The 13,001-nt window shown below is 51.0% G+C and overlaps 2 protein-coding genes across 6 annotated transcripts in view; both read right to left on the bottom strand.

The window, feature by feature from the left end:
• Positions 1 to 3,275, bottom strand: part of Eif4e2 (eukaryotic translation initiation factor 4E family member 2) — a 28,240-nt gene extending 24,965 nt beyond the window's left edge. For 3 of the 5 annotated variants that reach the window (XM_034521401.2, XM_034521399.2, XM_034521397.2), the window contains exon 1: positions 3,143 to 3,275. In XM_034521401.2, coding sequence (XP_034377292.1) covers positions 3,143 to 3,162 — 20 coding nt within the window. In that variant the 5' untranslated portion in view covers positions 3,163 to 3,275. Of the gene's footprint in view, positions 1 to 2,667; positions 2,840 to 3,142 lie in introns of those variants that run through there. The other 2 variants (XM_076914860.1, XM_034521398.2) reach the window with 2 other exon arrangements.
• Positions 3,276 to 5,306: 2,031 nt separating this feature from the next.
• On the bottom strand, positions 5,307 to 11,088 carry Chrng (cholinergic receptor nicotinic gamma subunit). The gene is made up of 12 exons (XM_034521683.2): positions 11,034 to 11,088; positions 10,718 to 10,857; positions 10,389 to 10,433; positions 10,137 to 10,246; positions 9,399 to 9,554; positions 8,608 to 8,705; positions 7,692 to 7,892; positions 7,358 to 7,472; positions 7,010 to 7,124; positions 6,161 to 6,377; positions 5,878 to 6,011; positions 5,307 to 5,596 (listed from the first exon to the last, which is right to left on the bottom strand). Exons 1-12 carry the CDS (start codon positions 11,086 to 11,088, stop codon positions 5,423 to 5,425), a joined length of 1,560 nt encoding a protein of 519 aa, XP_034377574.1. The 3' UTR covers positions 5,307 to 5,422.
• Between the last annotated feature and the right edge of the window lie 1,913 nt (positions 11,089 to 13,001).

Genomic DNA, 13,001 nt, shown 5'->3' on the forward strand with positions numbered 1-13,001 from the left:
CAGTCCACACTGAAGCAGTAGCACTCCACAGACTAACTACTCAATTCCTGTTTAGACTATGTGACACTTGGGTTAGCTCTCCAAGCTTCTGTCCAGGTTCTTCCCAACCATCTGAAGCAGGCAAATTCTGTGTAGGGAGGAACTTTATCTAATTTTCCACTGTTATCTTTAGCATCAGGCACGAACATAAAACAAACATATTTAATGGATGGATCTCCAAATATCAAATTAGGTGGTTTAGAAACACTTAAAAATAGGCCAAAAGCTAATGACAAAAAGGGACCCATATAAAATAGAGACCAAATCAAGCCTGGCCTCCCAAAACTCAGGACCTGAAAACCAAGTTTATCATAGCTGGGACTATACTTCTTGAGAGGGCATCTTAGGGTTTCACATGTGAATAACATGAAAGGCAACGAAACCCTGCCTCTTGGTGAGGCTGATGACCACCCTTTAAAGCTATTAGCAGCTTTGGTTACACTCAGAGCCCACATATCTGTGTCCATCAGATTGTACTACTGCACTTACTGGAGACTGCACTTTGAGAATGATTCTGGGAAATTCTGGGGAGATGTGATCAAGAGTACAGACTCCAAATATGGGGCAACACTACAAACTGCAGACTTTCACTAGAAAATCTGAAATGACAAAACCAAAACCAGGGACAAGGGTACCATCTTTAATTGCTTAACTCAAGTAAAAGCAAGCTTTTATTTTTGTCCTTTTCTGCAAAGTTAGAAGGCGGGCAGGGCTGGAGAGATAGCTCAATGGTTAAGAGCACTGACTGTTCTTCCAAAGGTCCTGAGTTCAATTCCCAGCAACCACATGGTAGCTCACAACCATCTGTTATGGGGTCTGATGGTATCTTCTGATGTGTCTGAGAAAATCGACAGTGTACTCATATACAAAATAAATAATTAAAAATAAAAAAAAAACAAACAAGGCAGGCATTAAAAGACCCTACTCCTTACAACAGTTCATGTTATAAATAATTAAAACCACCCAGCAAAATGTTGATAAAGACACTTGAACAAAGTAGAAGAGTGCTTGAGTTGGTCCTTTAGGCTATCTTACACTAGTTACTTAACCTTGAAAAGCCTAATTTTCCTTAGTCATCAGAAAACATGCCAAGATCTCTTTTGCAGAGTTCTTAGGAAGAAGCTAGTGGGAAATAGAGATGAATATAATACATACAATGGGGAAGCGGACGTGGGTTACAACTAGAAGAAAGGAAACCAGATAGAGGAGAGGGGCCATAGGGGAGTCCAGTGAGAAGGAGAACAAAGCAATGACACGTGAGTATCAAAGTGTCCTAAAAGAACCTGTTACTTTCTATGATAACCTAAAACCTTAGGAAAAGTCCACCGAGATGCCTCTGGGTGGCTGTGGTGGGTAACCACCATAGGCTCACATATTTGAATGCTTAGTCACCAGGGAGCAGAACTGTTTGAAAGAATTACAAAGATTAGGAGGTGTGTAGCCTTGTTTAAAAACAAACAAACAAACAAAAAACAACAAAAAAAACTTGTCATAAGAGTTGCCTTGGGCTGGGCGGTGGTGGCGCACGCCTTTAATCCCAGCACTTGGGAGGCAGAGGCAGGCGGATTTCTGAGTTCGAGGCCAGCCTGGTCTACAGAATGAGTTCCAGGACAGCCAGGGCTACACAGAGAAACCCTGTCTTGAAAAACCAAAAGAGTTCCCTTGGTCATGGCATGTCTTCATAGGAACAAAACAGTGACAGACACTGGCTGATATAACCATCCTTATTCAAGACAGGTGACCTAAAAACTATCTTGGGATGAAGTTTAATTTGTTCCAATAGGAGAGGAAGGGTGGAAGGGCTGCAGATATGGAGCTAGGTACTGCAGGGTTTTATGGCAGGAACCCAAGGGATCACTATCCTGCCGGGCTCAGCTAGGCAGAAAGATGGAGAAGACATCAGGTTTTTTTTCTCAAGAAGCAGAGCTCACTCGGCCACCAGGAAAACCTAAGGAAGAGCTGGCTTGACTGCTGACATCCCAATGCTCCCTGGGTCTGCAGATCAGAACTCACTGTACTGAAAAACTGCAGCTCCACCACCTATCAGTGGGCCTACTCTCCCTTCACAGCTCACTTTCAACATTTTACACAGTACCTCTAAGTATTGTAGAGCTTGACCTGATCCTTCCAGTTCTAACCACTAGGGAGGTGAGAGCAATAGCTCAGACTGGAGAACTTTTGTACTGTCAAACAGCTGATGGGCTAAAAATGTAGGTCTTTGAGTGAGAAGACAGATTAGATAGACCACTACTATAAACTATAGAGAGGAAGGAGGACTACAATCTACCCAGGATATAGTTCTTGTGAAATACTAACTTAAGCGCTGCTAGATGAAAATAAAAATTACTTTTAATGTTAAGAGATTTAATCGTTAAGAGGGAGATCCCCCCCCCCCCCAACACACATTTCTTCTCTGTACTTCCCAACTGTTCGGTGCTGGAATTGGAGATGAGAGTGGGTACTTGGAAGGAATGCAGGAGTGGGCAGCCACTAAGAGTTGGAAGACAGGAACGGGGTGGGGGGTGGAGGGAGGGTGGGGGGTGACGGGGAAAGGAAGCAGGAAGAATCTCAGATGAAAAGCATTCCGTACTCGAGAGGCCAAAGTACTCATTGCGGCTGCCCCATTACCTCATCGCAGCTGCCCAACTCTACGACACGGGCTCTGTTACCGTCCCCGCTTGCAGAAGACAAAACCGAGGTTCGGAAGGGAGAGGTGACCTTCCCAGGTCGCAGAGCGAGTGCGGGAGGGAAGCCGCGTTCAGAGAGAAGGCAGCAAGGCTGCGGAAACACCCGAAGCGCTGAGGTCCCGCCCCTCCACGCCGCCGGCAGCCAGCACCCACCAGGGCGGGGCGTCCGAAAATCTCCTTCCGGGCGGCGCGGCCTCCCCTCCCCGGCCCGTGCCGCGCCGGGGTCCAGCGGCTCAGGGGTCCCGGCGACCTCGGCCGCGCTCTCCCGGCCCTGTCGGGCCCGCGGGCGCAGGAAGGCTCGGGCCGCGGCGGCCCGGGAGCGAGCGGCTCGGCTGAGTGCGCGCCCGGCCCCGGCGGGAGCGGTCCCGGGGGACGGTTGGGGGAAGGGGCCCCGGGGGCGGCCACGCGCCACTCACGCGTCGAACTTGTTGTTCATCCTCTCGCCGCCGCTGTCGCCACTGCCTCACGTAGTGACTTCCGCTCTGCCGGGTCCCATCGCTAAGGGCCCGGCTACTTCCGGTTGGCGAGGCGCTCGGCGGAACGTCTGTGCTCAGGCCTTGGGCGGGGCCTCTTTCCCTGACTGGTGGCCCAGAGCGACATCGCTACTCGCGACTGTCTTGGTGTGGCCACTTGCACTGAGCCTTGTCTACACCGCCAGTCATCTGCTTTAACCTCCCGGTGGATTCCGGGGGAAATGTCAGGCACAGTAATGTAAATGGTACTCTCTGAGAGTTGATCCTTTGCTCTTGGTGTTTGGAGAGGACGAGAAAGTACTCCAAACAAATTTGTAGTTCTGGCTCTTGGGAAATGGAGGCAGGAAGATCCAGGAAGCCTGAACAACATAGTGAGTTAGAGGCCAGCCTGGGTTACATAAGACCTTCCCTATATATATTGGGTGAAGTGGGGGGAAAAGTAGAACCAGGGTGACAAACTTACTGAGGACCAAGATGGTCTCACTCATCTTTGCTTCCTCTACTGAAGTCATTGACCCCACATTCCTGAGGACTGTCCAAAACACATCCACCGCATACACAGGAAAAAATAAATTCCCTAGTTGGTGATGTAACTCCAGATCCACGAGTCGTACATGTTCCTGAGGAGGGGTAGGAGTTGATGTTTGTGCCTGTATTTACAAGTGACACAAGTATCCCAGGACTGGCCCATGGTTGCCCCCTGATCACTTAGCAAGGCCATGCTTTTTCTCCTCAGGAAGACCTCAGGGGATCATCCTGTTTCCTAACATGTTGCACTAAGGGAAGCTGAGGGAGAGCTCTCCTATCAGACCCAGCCCAGTGGCTTTGGTCCTAACCCTGCAAGTGCTCTGGCTTTTGAGAAGAGAGAGGAAGAAAGGTGTATTTGCAGAGCTAGGAGTCTTTCTTACAGTGTCTGAGACTGGGTCAGAGATAGAAATTTGAACCCTATAAAGGAGTGGTCTACAGAGAGTTCCTCTTACTCTGGACCCCAGCTTGCTCATGTGGGTCAGGTAAATAGTGCCTCTTGCCTGTCCATAATGTGAAGAATTTCTAACAAGGGGGGTGTGTGGGGGGGTGGGCGGCAGATGGTAAAACTCAAGAAAGTCTTCATGATCAATGGTGGTGGTGGGGGTATTACATCAAACGAATGGGAAGTTACTACTGAAGGTACGTATGTGTGCCGTGGCATGCAGAAGAGACATGCTAGTTAAAATGGGTTACACTTTTTAAGTTCTAGACCTCAAAAAAGGCAAGACTCTCTACACTTATATCCCACACCCCTAGCTCCTAGTACATTTTTTTTTTAAAAGGCTTATTTTCATTTTGTATATGGGTGTTCTGCCTTGCATATGTCTGCGCTATATGCATGGGTGTTTTGCAAAAGCCAGAGGAGGGTGTTGGATCACTTGCAACTGGAGTAACAGATGGTTATGGTGTGCCATGTGGGTGCTGGAGACCAAACCCAGATCCCCCAGGAAAGTATCCAGTATTCCTAACCACTGAAGTATCTCCACACCCCACCCCCATCCTTTTTTGAGACAGGATCTCACTATGTGCACTGACCTCAAACTTATGGAGATGGATTTGTCTCTGCCTCTCTAGTGCTAGGATTAAAGGTGTGCTCCAGCAGATCTAGCCCATGTTCTTTCTTTTAAGAGAGTTTCCCACATCTCTTACCAACCTGCTAGAGAAAGTTCACAAAAGGGAAGATGTTGGAGCCGGAAAAATAGCTCAGTGGTTAAGAGCACTTGCTGCTTTTATAGAGAATATGAGCACTGTCTGGTTGTTCACGACCACCTATAACTCCCAACTCTAGGGTTCTGACATCCTCTGCCAGCCTCTGACAGGCACGCTCACTCGTGTGCACATAACCCACTCCTCATACATACATGCATACATACATATGTACATACATACATACAGTTAAAAATAATAAAAATAAATCTTACAAAAAGACAGGAGGAAATGTTCTCAGGCCTCAAAGGGTAAAACCTTGCTCAGTCATTGACATCATGAAAAGCAGAATCCTTAGGGCTTCAAAGTGACTTACAGAAATGCTCAAAGTCATGTGACCACACCCACCACCAACCACTCCAGAAGTCTCTGTCTGTCTCCTTATTTCTCTGTCTTCTCCCACGAATGCTTGGATACTTCCCCAGGAACACACTCAGAAACAGCATGACCCACATAGCTGACTCCAGGGCCCAGGAGGGACCAATTGGCTCAGTCTGGCAAAGGCAAGTAGAGCCGGGGGTCTCCGGGGAATGGCAGGTCAGGCACCTGGTTGTAGTGGGCCATGAGGAAGATGCCAGCAGTGCCGAAGATGAAGAGGGAGAGCATGGCTAGGAAACAGACACGGTCCAGCACTCGGCCCACCAGCAGCCACTCCTCGTTTCCCTGAGGGCAACAACACATTGTGCGGCAGTTGTGTGACCCCGGACAGCAGCCAGCCTGGCTCCCTCTTTCACTGTTAGGTCCCCAGCTGGCCTTCATTGTCTATTCCACCCTCTCACCTCTGTCTAGGTACCAACTTGTCTTCTATTATAATCTCTGACCTGTTGGTCCTTCCTCCTCCCACTTCCCACCTCTGCTTTGTCTATCACTGAACCTATGCCGAACACCCCATCCATCCTGTCCCCACATTACACTTGGGTGCTTGCCCGCCCTGTCCTGCTTACACTGTCAAAGTGACTCTGCTGGTGTCGGGCACGAGCCATGAGGTTACAGGCATCCACACAGGCCTGGATGGCTGGGGAGGCTTGCTTTAGGCTACCACAGAACTCCTGGCTCTGCCTCGTTTCTGGACCATTCTCTGATGAGAAAATAGAGTCAGTGGAAGAGAGCAGACTGAGACATGTCTTCCTCCCAGGGACCCAGGCCCTCTCCATCTTGAACAGCGCTTAGCTGCTGTACCCTGCTCTAGTTGCAATCACTGGTCAGGATTGACCCCTTGGGCCTCACCTAGCTTCTCCAGTACTGCTTGCACTAATCCATTGCGCTGCCTTTGCCTAAAGAGGAGTTCGCTTCGAGGTAGACAGAGGTCCCCTTCCTCTCGAGTCGTGAGGGGCCATCCTGAGGAAGAGCCATTCTGGAGGCGCAACCGGGCATCTTGGACAGCAGCAGGAGCCAGTGGGCGCACATGCATCCGTAACAGCTGGGGCAGGAGCTTCAGGAACACCTGTAGAGGGTTGTTGTGGTAGGTCCTACCTGGGCAGCCAGGCCAAGCTTGGGAATGGGCATGAAGGCAGTGTCTTAGGGGAGCAACTGGGTCCTGGTACAGCTTGACTACTTTCTCTTGGACACAGATCCTGGGATCCAAGCTTCCAAGACCTTCAAAAATCTCCAGAACACTTATTTCAGACAGACTTTTACCCTTTACCCCTGGCTAGAATAGTCTAGACTACCTGGGGCATACCTAGGGTGTCTGCATTTGTGACATGATTCTCAGCTGACCGCTGCAGGTGGGCTGCAGAGCACACAGACAGCTGGGACAGAATTCTCCTTTCTGATTTTTGAGAACTGAGTAATATTGGGTAACCTGCCTAACCTTTTTGTGTCTCTATTTCCCTACCTGTTAAATGGAGATGATACATCTATACCCACTTAATCATTTGTATGCAAAGTAAATAAATTATCCGTGTAATATTAATGTCCCTGGGCACTGATGTTATCATTTGTCTACTTTAGGCCTGAAGATACATTTGGCATAGATTTGCAGCTGAATTTGAAAATAGGGGCAGGAATGTGGAGGGAGTCACAAGTGATTGGGAAGGACAGACGGTTGCCTAAGTGGGAAGGGAAGCATCTTGCCTTGCGGACCCCTCGGGCCATGGAGTGTGTGTGGGGGGACCGCAAGGACACATTGAGCACAACCACAGAGTTCACGACGATGAGGATGGTCACCACCATGAGGAAGGTCAGGTACCTGTCCAGGGTTAGGCAAGTAGGAGGCTGAATGACCCGTAGGCACTTCAGTCCCCGGAGCCACCCACCCTGCTTCCCTTGGGTTCCTGGGTGGAAGGAAGGTCATTGTCAAAAGCCTCAGAAGGGAAAGGGTGTGTTGGGGATTTAGCCCACTGACAGAACCCTTGCTTAGCAAGACCATGGACTTAACCAAGATGTTGAGGGGTGGGAAGCAGATATGAGAACTAGCCTTACTTGCTGATGAGCGGCACTGCCTGGGAGGTCTCAGGCACCTTCTTAGCCACGAGGAAAAGGAAGACGGTCTGGGCCAGGAGCACGTTGGTGGCTACTGTGCATTTCTGGCCTCCCGCTGCCCGTGATCAAGATGCCTTCAGAACCTGTTCCCCTGTCCCCACCCCACCCTACCCCACCTCTACCCCTCCACATGCACACACCCTGAGGGACCCCCTTATCCTACAGGGAGCCCACTGCCCTTGTCCTAAGATCGTGGTGCCCTGTGCCATGAGCAGAGCCTGCGCTGGCCTCCCCGTGAGCCTCTGTGCTGCTGCCCTCCTACAGGCCCAGGTACCCTTGGCAGGGAGGAAGTAGATGAGGATGGCAACTGAGGAGATGAGCACACAGGGGGTGATGATATTGATGACGTAGAACAGGGGCTTGCGCTGGATGAGCAGGTAGAACACCACCTTCTGGTGGCCCGCCTCCTCTGCTGGAGCCACAGAGTCCAGTAGCATTTTGGCTGGTCGGTGCCGGATGGCCCATTCCCCATTCTCTGTGGGGAGCACAGAGGGTGTGACCCTCGTAAATGTGTGGGCTGAACAACCAAGTTGCAGGGGCAGCGTGCATTTTTTTAAGTATCAGGATACAGGGACACAAGTGGGGTGGGAAATTGAATATTGATCCCCCTCCCAAAATTAGAAGTATTGTAGGAAGAGTCAGAACTTCCCTGGACCCTCTTCTGTGGTATATGTGTGCGTACATATGTACGCAAACAGGTATGCGTCTACTCACATGTGTGTTTGTATATGTACAGACAAGGAAGCCAGACGTCAACAGCAGGTGCCTTCCTTGGACACTTTTATGCTCTTTTATGCCGAGGTCTATCACTTGAACCTAGAGCTTTGCCCCGGGAATCCTTTGCTTCTATCTGCCTTGTGCTGGGATTACAATTAGGCTGCCATTTCTAACAGCATTTAGCTGAGTTCTGGGGATTCCATTCTGGTCTTTATGTGTGTGCGGTAAGTGCTTTACCCCCTAGAGCCATCTTCCCAGCCCTCTTGAGTTTCCCTTTAAAGACAGTCTCATTGTGTAGCCCAGGCTAGCCTCAAACTTTCAAACCTCCAGAGGGCTGGGATCACGCATGTGTGTCACCATGTCTGGATCTCTGTTAGGAACTTTTGAAAGCCACATTCTATGATACACTGTAGTTTTTACGTACTGGGGTAGGGCATAGCCTTGATTGGGCAGAGGCTCCCAGATAGGGTTACCTGTGAAAGCCTCGGGGTCAATGAAGATCCACTCAATGGCTTGCCCGTCTTCCTGGCTCAGCTGCAAGTTGATCTCACTTGTGCTATAAGTCTGAGACCTGTGAGTCAGGAGTGGGAAGAGGGTAAGCGAAGCAGGGGGACCAGCCTGTGAGGCCACAGATGTTGTCTGATGGCAGCGGTGGGCATTGGGACCTGACATATGCAGTATCATGCTCTTGAGTTCTCCAGCAAGCCCTGGTGCTAGCTAGCATGCAGGGCCAGGGGAACACAGGCTCTTTGGAGGCTCAGTGGTACTACCTGGCCAAAGAGTTCAGAGCCACCCTGACTCTCCTACTGCCACCAAAAACTATAGGGTAGAAATACAAGCCTATTGTAAGAGGACACTTGGAGTCCTGCCAGCTTCTCCCAAGACCTCCCTTCACTGTTTATGCATGAGGAAACTCATGCAGAGGTCCCAGATTTGGCTCAGGTCACATACTGGCTTTGGCCAGGCTTCTCTTTTCCAGGACAGCCTACCTGTCTATGGCTCTATGTGTGTGCAGGCATACCCATACGTTCTTACCCACATACTCAAGACATTGGTGTCTCCCCTTGGGACCCAGGCAGGGAGCTGGAGCAGTGGAGGATGGGTGAGAGGACTTAGCAGGAGGCTCAAGTGTCACCATCTAAATAGGCGCAGGTGATAGATCCAGGCCACCCAACCTCGATGAGCTTCTGATGCTGGTCTCCCACCTCTACCCAGACCCAACCTAGAGCAGCTAGGAAGCCCCCAACACCATCAGCAGTCTCACTGGAAGACAAGGGAGCAGTTCTGCCAATCGAAGGGGAAGTAGGTGACAGAGATGGAGCAGGAGGAGCGGAAGATGGCGGGCGGCAGCCAGTAGATACAACCGTCAGGGGACACGAGCACATTGCAGTAGAGCGCCACCTCGAAGACACCGTCCACACTGTGTACATAGGCCAGTGTACTGAGCTGGGGGAAGAGATTCCCACAGCCCCAGACTAGCTCTCTGCTTTGCATGGATGGGCTCTGAGGGCATCAGTCCCCCTGCCTGCCACACTCCTGATGGTTTAGCATCTAGCCTCACTCATGCACTGCCCCAGCAACCTGCAGCTCATCTCTGCTCTGGACCTCAGATGAGTACAGAGGTCTGGGGGAGACAGCACCCCAACAACCACATCATAATCTCTGGTTCTCTTTCTCTGTATTAATAACTACAATAATGACGAAAAAGCTAACATTATTAAGCTCTTTCAGAGTGGCTGACCCTGAATGAACCATTTTTGTGTCTGACCTCTAATCGTTTCTCTAGTTGTTAAAATTGGCTGCAGCTTACAGGGGTGGGAAAAGCCTGCCACCACCACCCCTCTTCCCAGGTGGCTAACATGTTACAACCCTGGGTCAGTGTCTGTGCTTGAGGTCCCACCTCAGCCTGGCACCCTACAGCACCCTGCTCTCTTCTTTCTCTAACTTTCCTCATTCTGCTGGACCCTGGTATCTTTCATCTCCTGCCCAACCCCCTCCTCACTTGTTCTCCAGCACGATGTCTGGCCGCCAGACCATGGTAGATGGCACCCTCAATATCCACAAGCCTTCGTAGTCTTTCGGGTCCCAGCGCAGGCGATAGTCACACCATTGCTGTGGATGAAGAGGCAGTTGCCTGGCCTCTGCTCTGGGCTACACAAGACTGGAGAATGGCAGGCCACCAGAGAGGGCCCAAGAGGTTGAGGGGGGTGGGTGGGGCAACTGCAATAAGCATAATAAGCAGATGACATCTTACCATCTCTATCCAGACGTTAGTCGTGAGGGCCTCCTCTCGCTCATTCTGGGGTACAGAAGAGAGTTAGGCTAACCCCCTATAACCTTCCTCCCTGAGGTTCTGATGTCTCCCCCAGACACTGATAGAACCAGGAGGCTTTCAGCCTTACCCTTCACCCCTCGTAGTTACAGGGGATTCATGAGCCCTGGCCTCCCCACTGTAGGACCCTCTGCTGTTCTGAGTGCTAGGGTTAGATTTCGTTTCCCCAGCTAGTCTGGGAGCCTGTGTGATATCCACCATCCCACCCCCACCCCCCCGCACCACTCCCCCCCCCCAGCCCTGCACCTCACCAGGGAGATGAGGTTGGTCAAGGTAAGCTTCAGGCTGACATTGACCACATCTGAGTCACGCTCAGCTGGCCGCAGATGGGGGTCGTAGTTTCGCATCAAGTCCGCGAGCAGACGCTCCTCTTGGTTGCGGCTCTGGACCCCTGCAACAGACAGGGGAACTCATTCCAGAGGAAGGGGAGGCACAGAGTGGGGGTGGGGTTGCTGGGGCTAGGGAGAACACAGATAACCCCCAGGCCCTCCATCCACTGTAGCCTTGTACTCCTGATCTGTTCCTTCCACACACCCCATCCCAGGTCTCAAATCCCTAGTATTTCACCCAGGCAGATAGCCAGCAGCAGCAAGAGTTGCTGAGATCCCTGACTCCCGTGCATGGTGCCTCAGTCCTGCCTAGTGACCAGTAGGACAGTAGCTCTACAGGTCTGGAGGGGTTGGAGGGGGTGGGCTGGAGTGTCATGTGTCAGCCTACGCTGGCCCCACCAGCTGTCTGACCACTGCATTGTCAGCTGTTCCCAGGATATGTACAATGCTGGGCTCAGATTTCGTGGGCCTGCCAGGGGAAGAAAGATGGAATAGTCCCATCAGAGACAGGACACCCTCAAACTTAGTCACTTCGGTTCTACACCTATTTTTCCAGCGAGGAGACTCAGCAAATGACCAAGGACAGATGAGTGTGGGGGCAGCAGTAGTGCTGAGGAGGATGGTGGTGACCAATCAGGAACCCTCATTCTGTACCAGGGAGGTGTGACTTACATATGAGGATCTCTGGAACTTAGTACCTCAACCCTCTGCCACTTGTCTGGTGCCTCTGTAGTCACTCCAATGGACTGAGACACAGGAAGGAAGCACCTACAGGGTGTCTAACTATTGACAGTGTCGTATCCTGTTTTCATCTACAAGTGGGTAGGGCTGCATCTTGGGAGGCCTGTGACCCATAAGCCACAGGTTGAAGATGGCTGTATGTGTAAAGATGATGGTATTGATCAGGGGACCACGGCAGCTTCTCCTGTGCCCTGAGACAGGGGACACAGACTTACTAAGGTTTAGGAGGGCTGAGAAGAGTCTGGGGGGAGGGGTTATGGGGTTAGGGAAAACACAGATAACCTCCAGACCCCCAGATGTGTGTGTGTGGGGGCAGTTCTTGGGACTAGGCCAGCTGTGAATGGTGGCTTGTCAGTATGGCTACAGTTCATAAAATCATCAGACAGATAACGGCAGGTCCTGTGCAAAACTGGGGAGACCCAGGGATGCACCAAGCTGCTTGGGAGGACTCATGGTCCACTGAGGCAGATAGGCCAGATTTGAGGATGTGTCACCTAGAGCCAGAGAAGGAGAACCATAGGAGAAGGAAGCCCATCTACTTCTAGGCTTGTCATCATCAAAAGGTGGGGTTGAGGCTGATCTGGGAGCAGTGACTTGCTCCTGGCTATGTCAATACTTGGGCCACCTGTCATGTGGTTAACTATTTTAAACATTCTGGCCAGTGTGTGTCAGTATGTGGCCCCTAAGTGCTATCACATAGGCAGCTGCACCAGGCAGGGTGGGTCACTGGACACCCCTGAATGCCTAGGACATTATCCTCAGCCTTATCAGATCTCCATGGCATTGCAACGTGTTTCAGAAACAGGAAGTCAGGCTCAGAACCTGACCCTCCCAGACAGGCCTCAAAGTCCTTCATGTCCCACCAGTACTCTAAGGGTGGGGGCAGGGAGAGGCTGGCCTTGAACTCAGGGATCCTCTTGTCTCTCTCTCTTTTTTTTTTTTTTTTTTTTTTTTTTTTTTTTTTTTGGTTTTTTTTTTGAGACAGGGTTTCTCTGTATAGCCCTGGCTGTCCTGGAACTCACTCTGTAGACCAGGCTGGCCTCGAACTCAAAAATCCGCCTGCCTCTGCCTCCCAAGTGCTGGGATTAAAGGCGTGCGCCACCACTGCCCAGCGTGTCTCTGACTCTTAACTCCCATCCAGCCCACTTTTGCCAAAGGTCAGCAAAGGTCTCTATAGTCAGGGAGTGATGTGAGCAATGGTCACCTGCCATTCCTCTAGCCCTGTCTACCCTTTCCTTGCCTCAAGAGTCTGGAAGACAAGAGAAAGTGTGTTACACTGCTTTCCCCTCCTGGCATGTATTCCTCCCTACGTGTGAAGATGAACACTCTCCTCGGTGCTCTGGGAGAGAGGTCTGGGAGCTGGCTTGGCATTCTCTGCAGGGCAAGTCACTTAGGAGGGGTGGAGTCTCCTGGGAGAGTCCAGTTTGAAGAGGAAAAACCAATGAAGAGAAAAGTGTACGTATGG

The sequence above is a fragment of the Arvicanthis niloticus genome, chromosome 17, assembly GCF_011762505.2.
Source record: "Arvicanthis niloticus isolate mArvNil1 chromosome 17, mArvNil1.pat.X, whole genome shotgun sequence".
Taxonomy (NCBI): Eukaryota; Metazoa; Chordata; class Mammalia; order Rodentia; family Muridae; genus Arvicanthis; species Arvicanthis niloticus.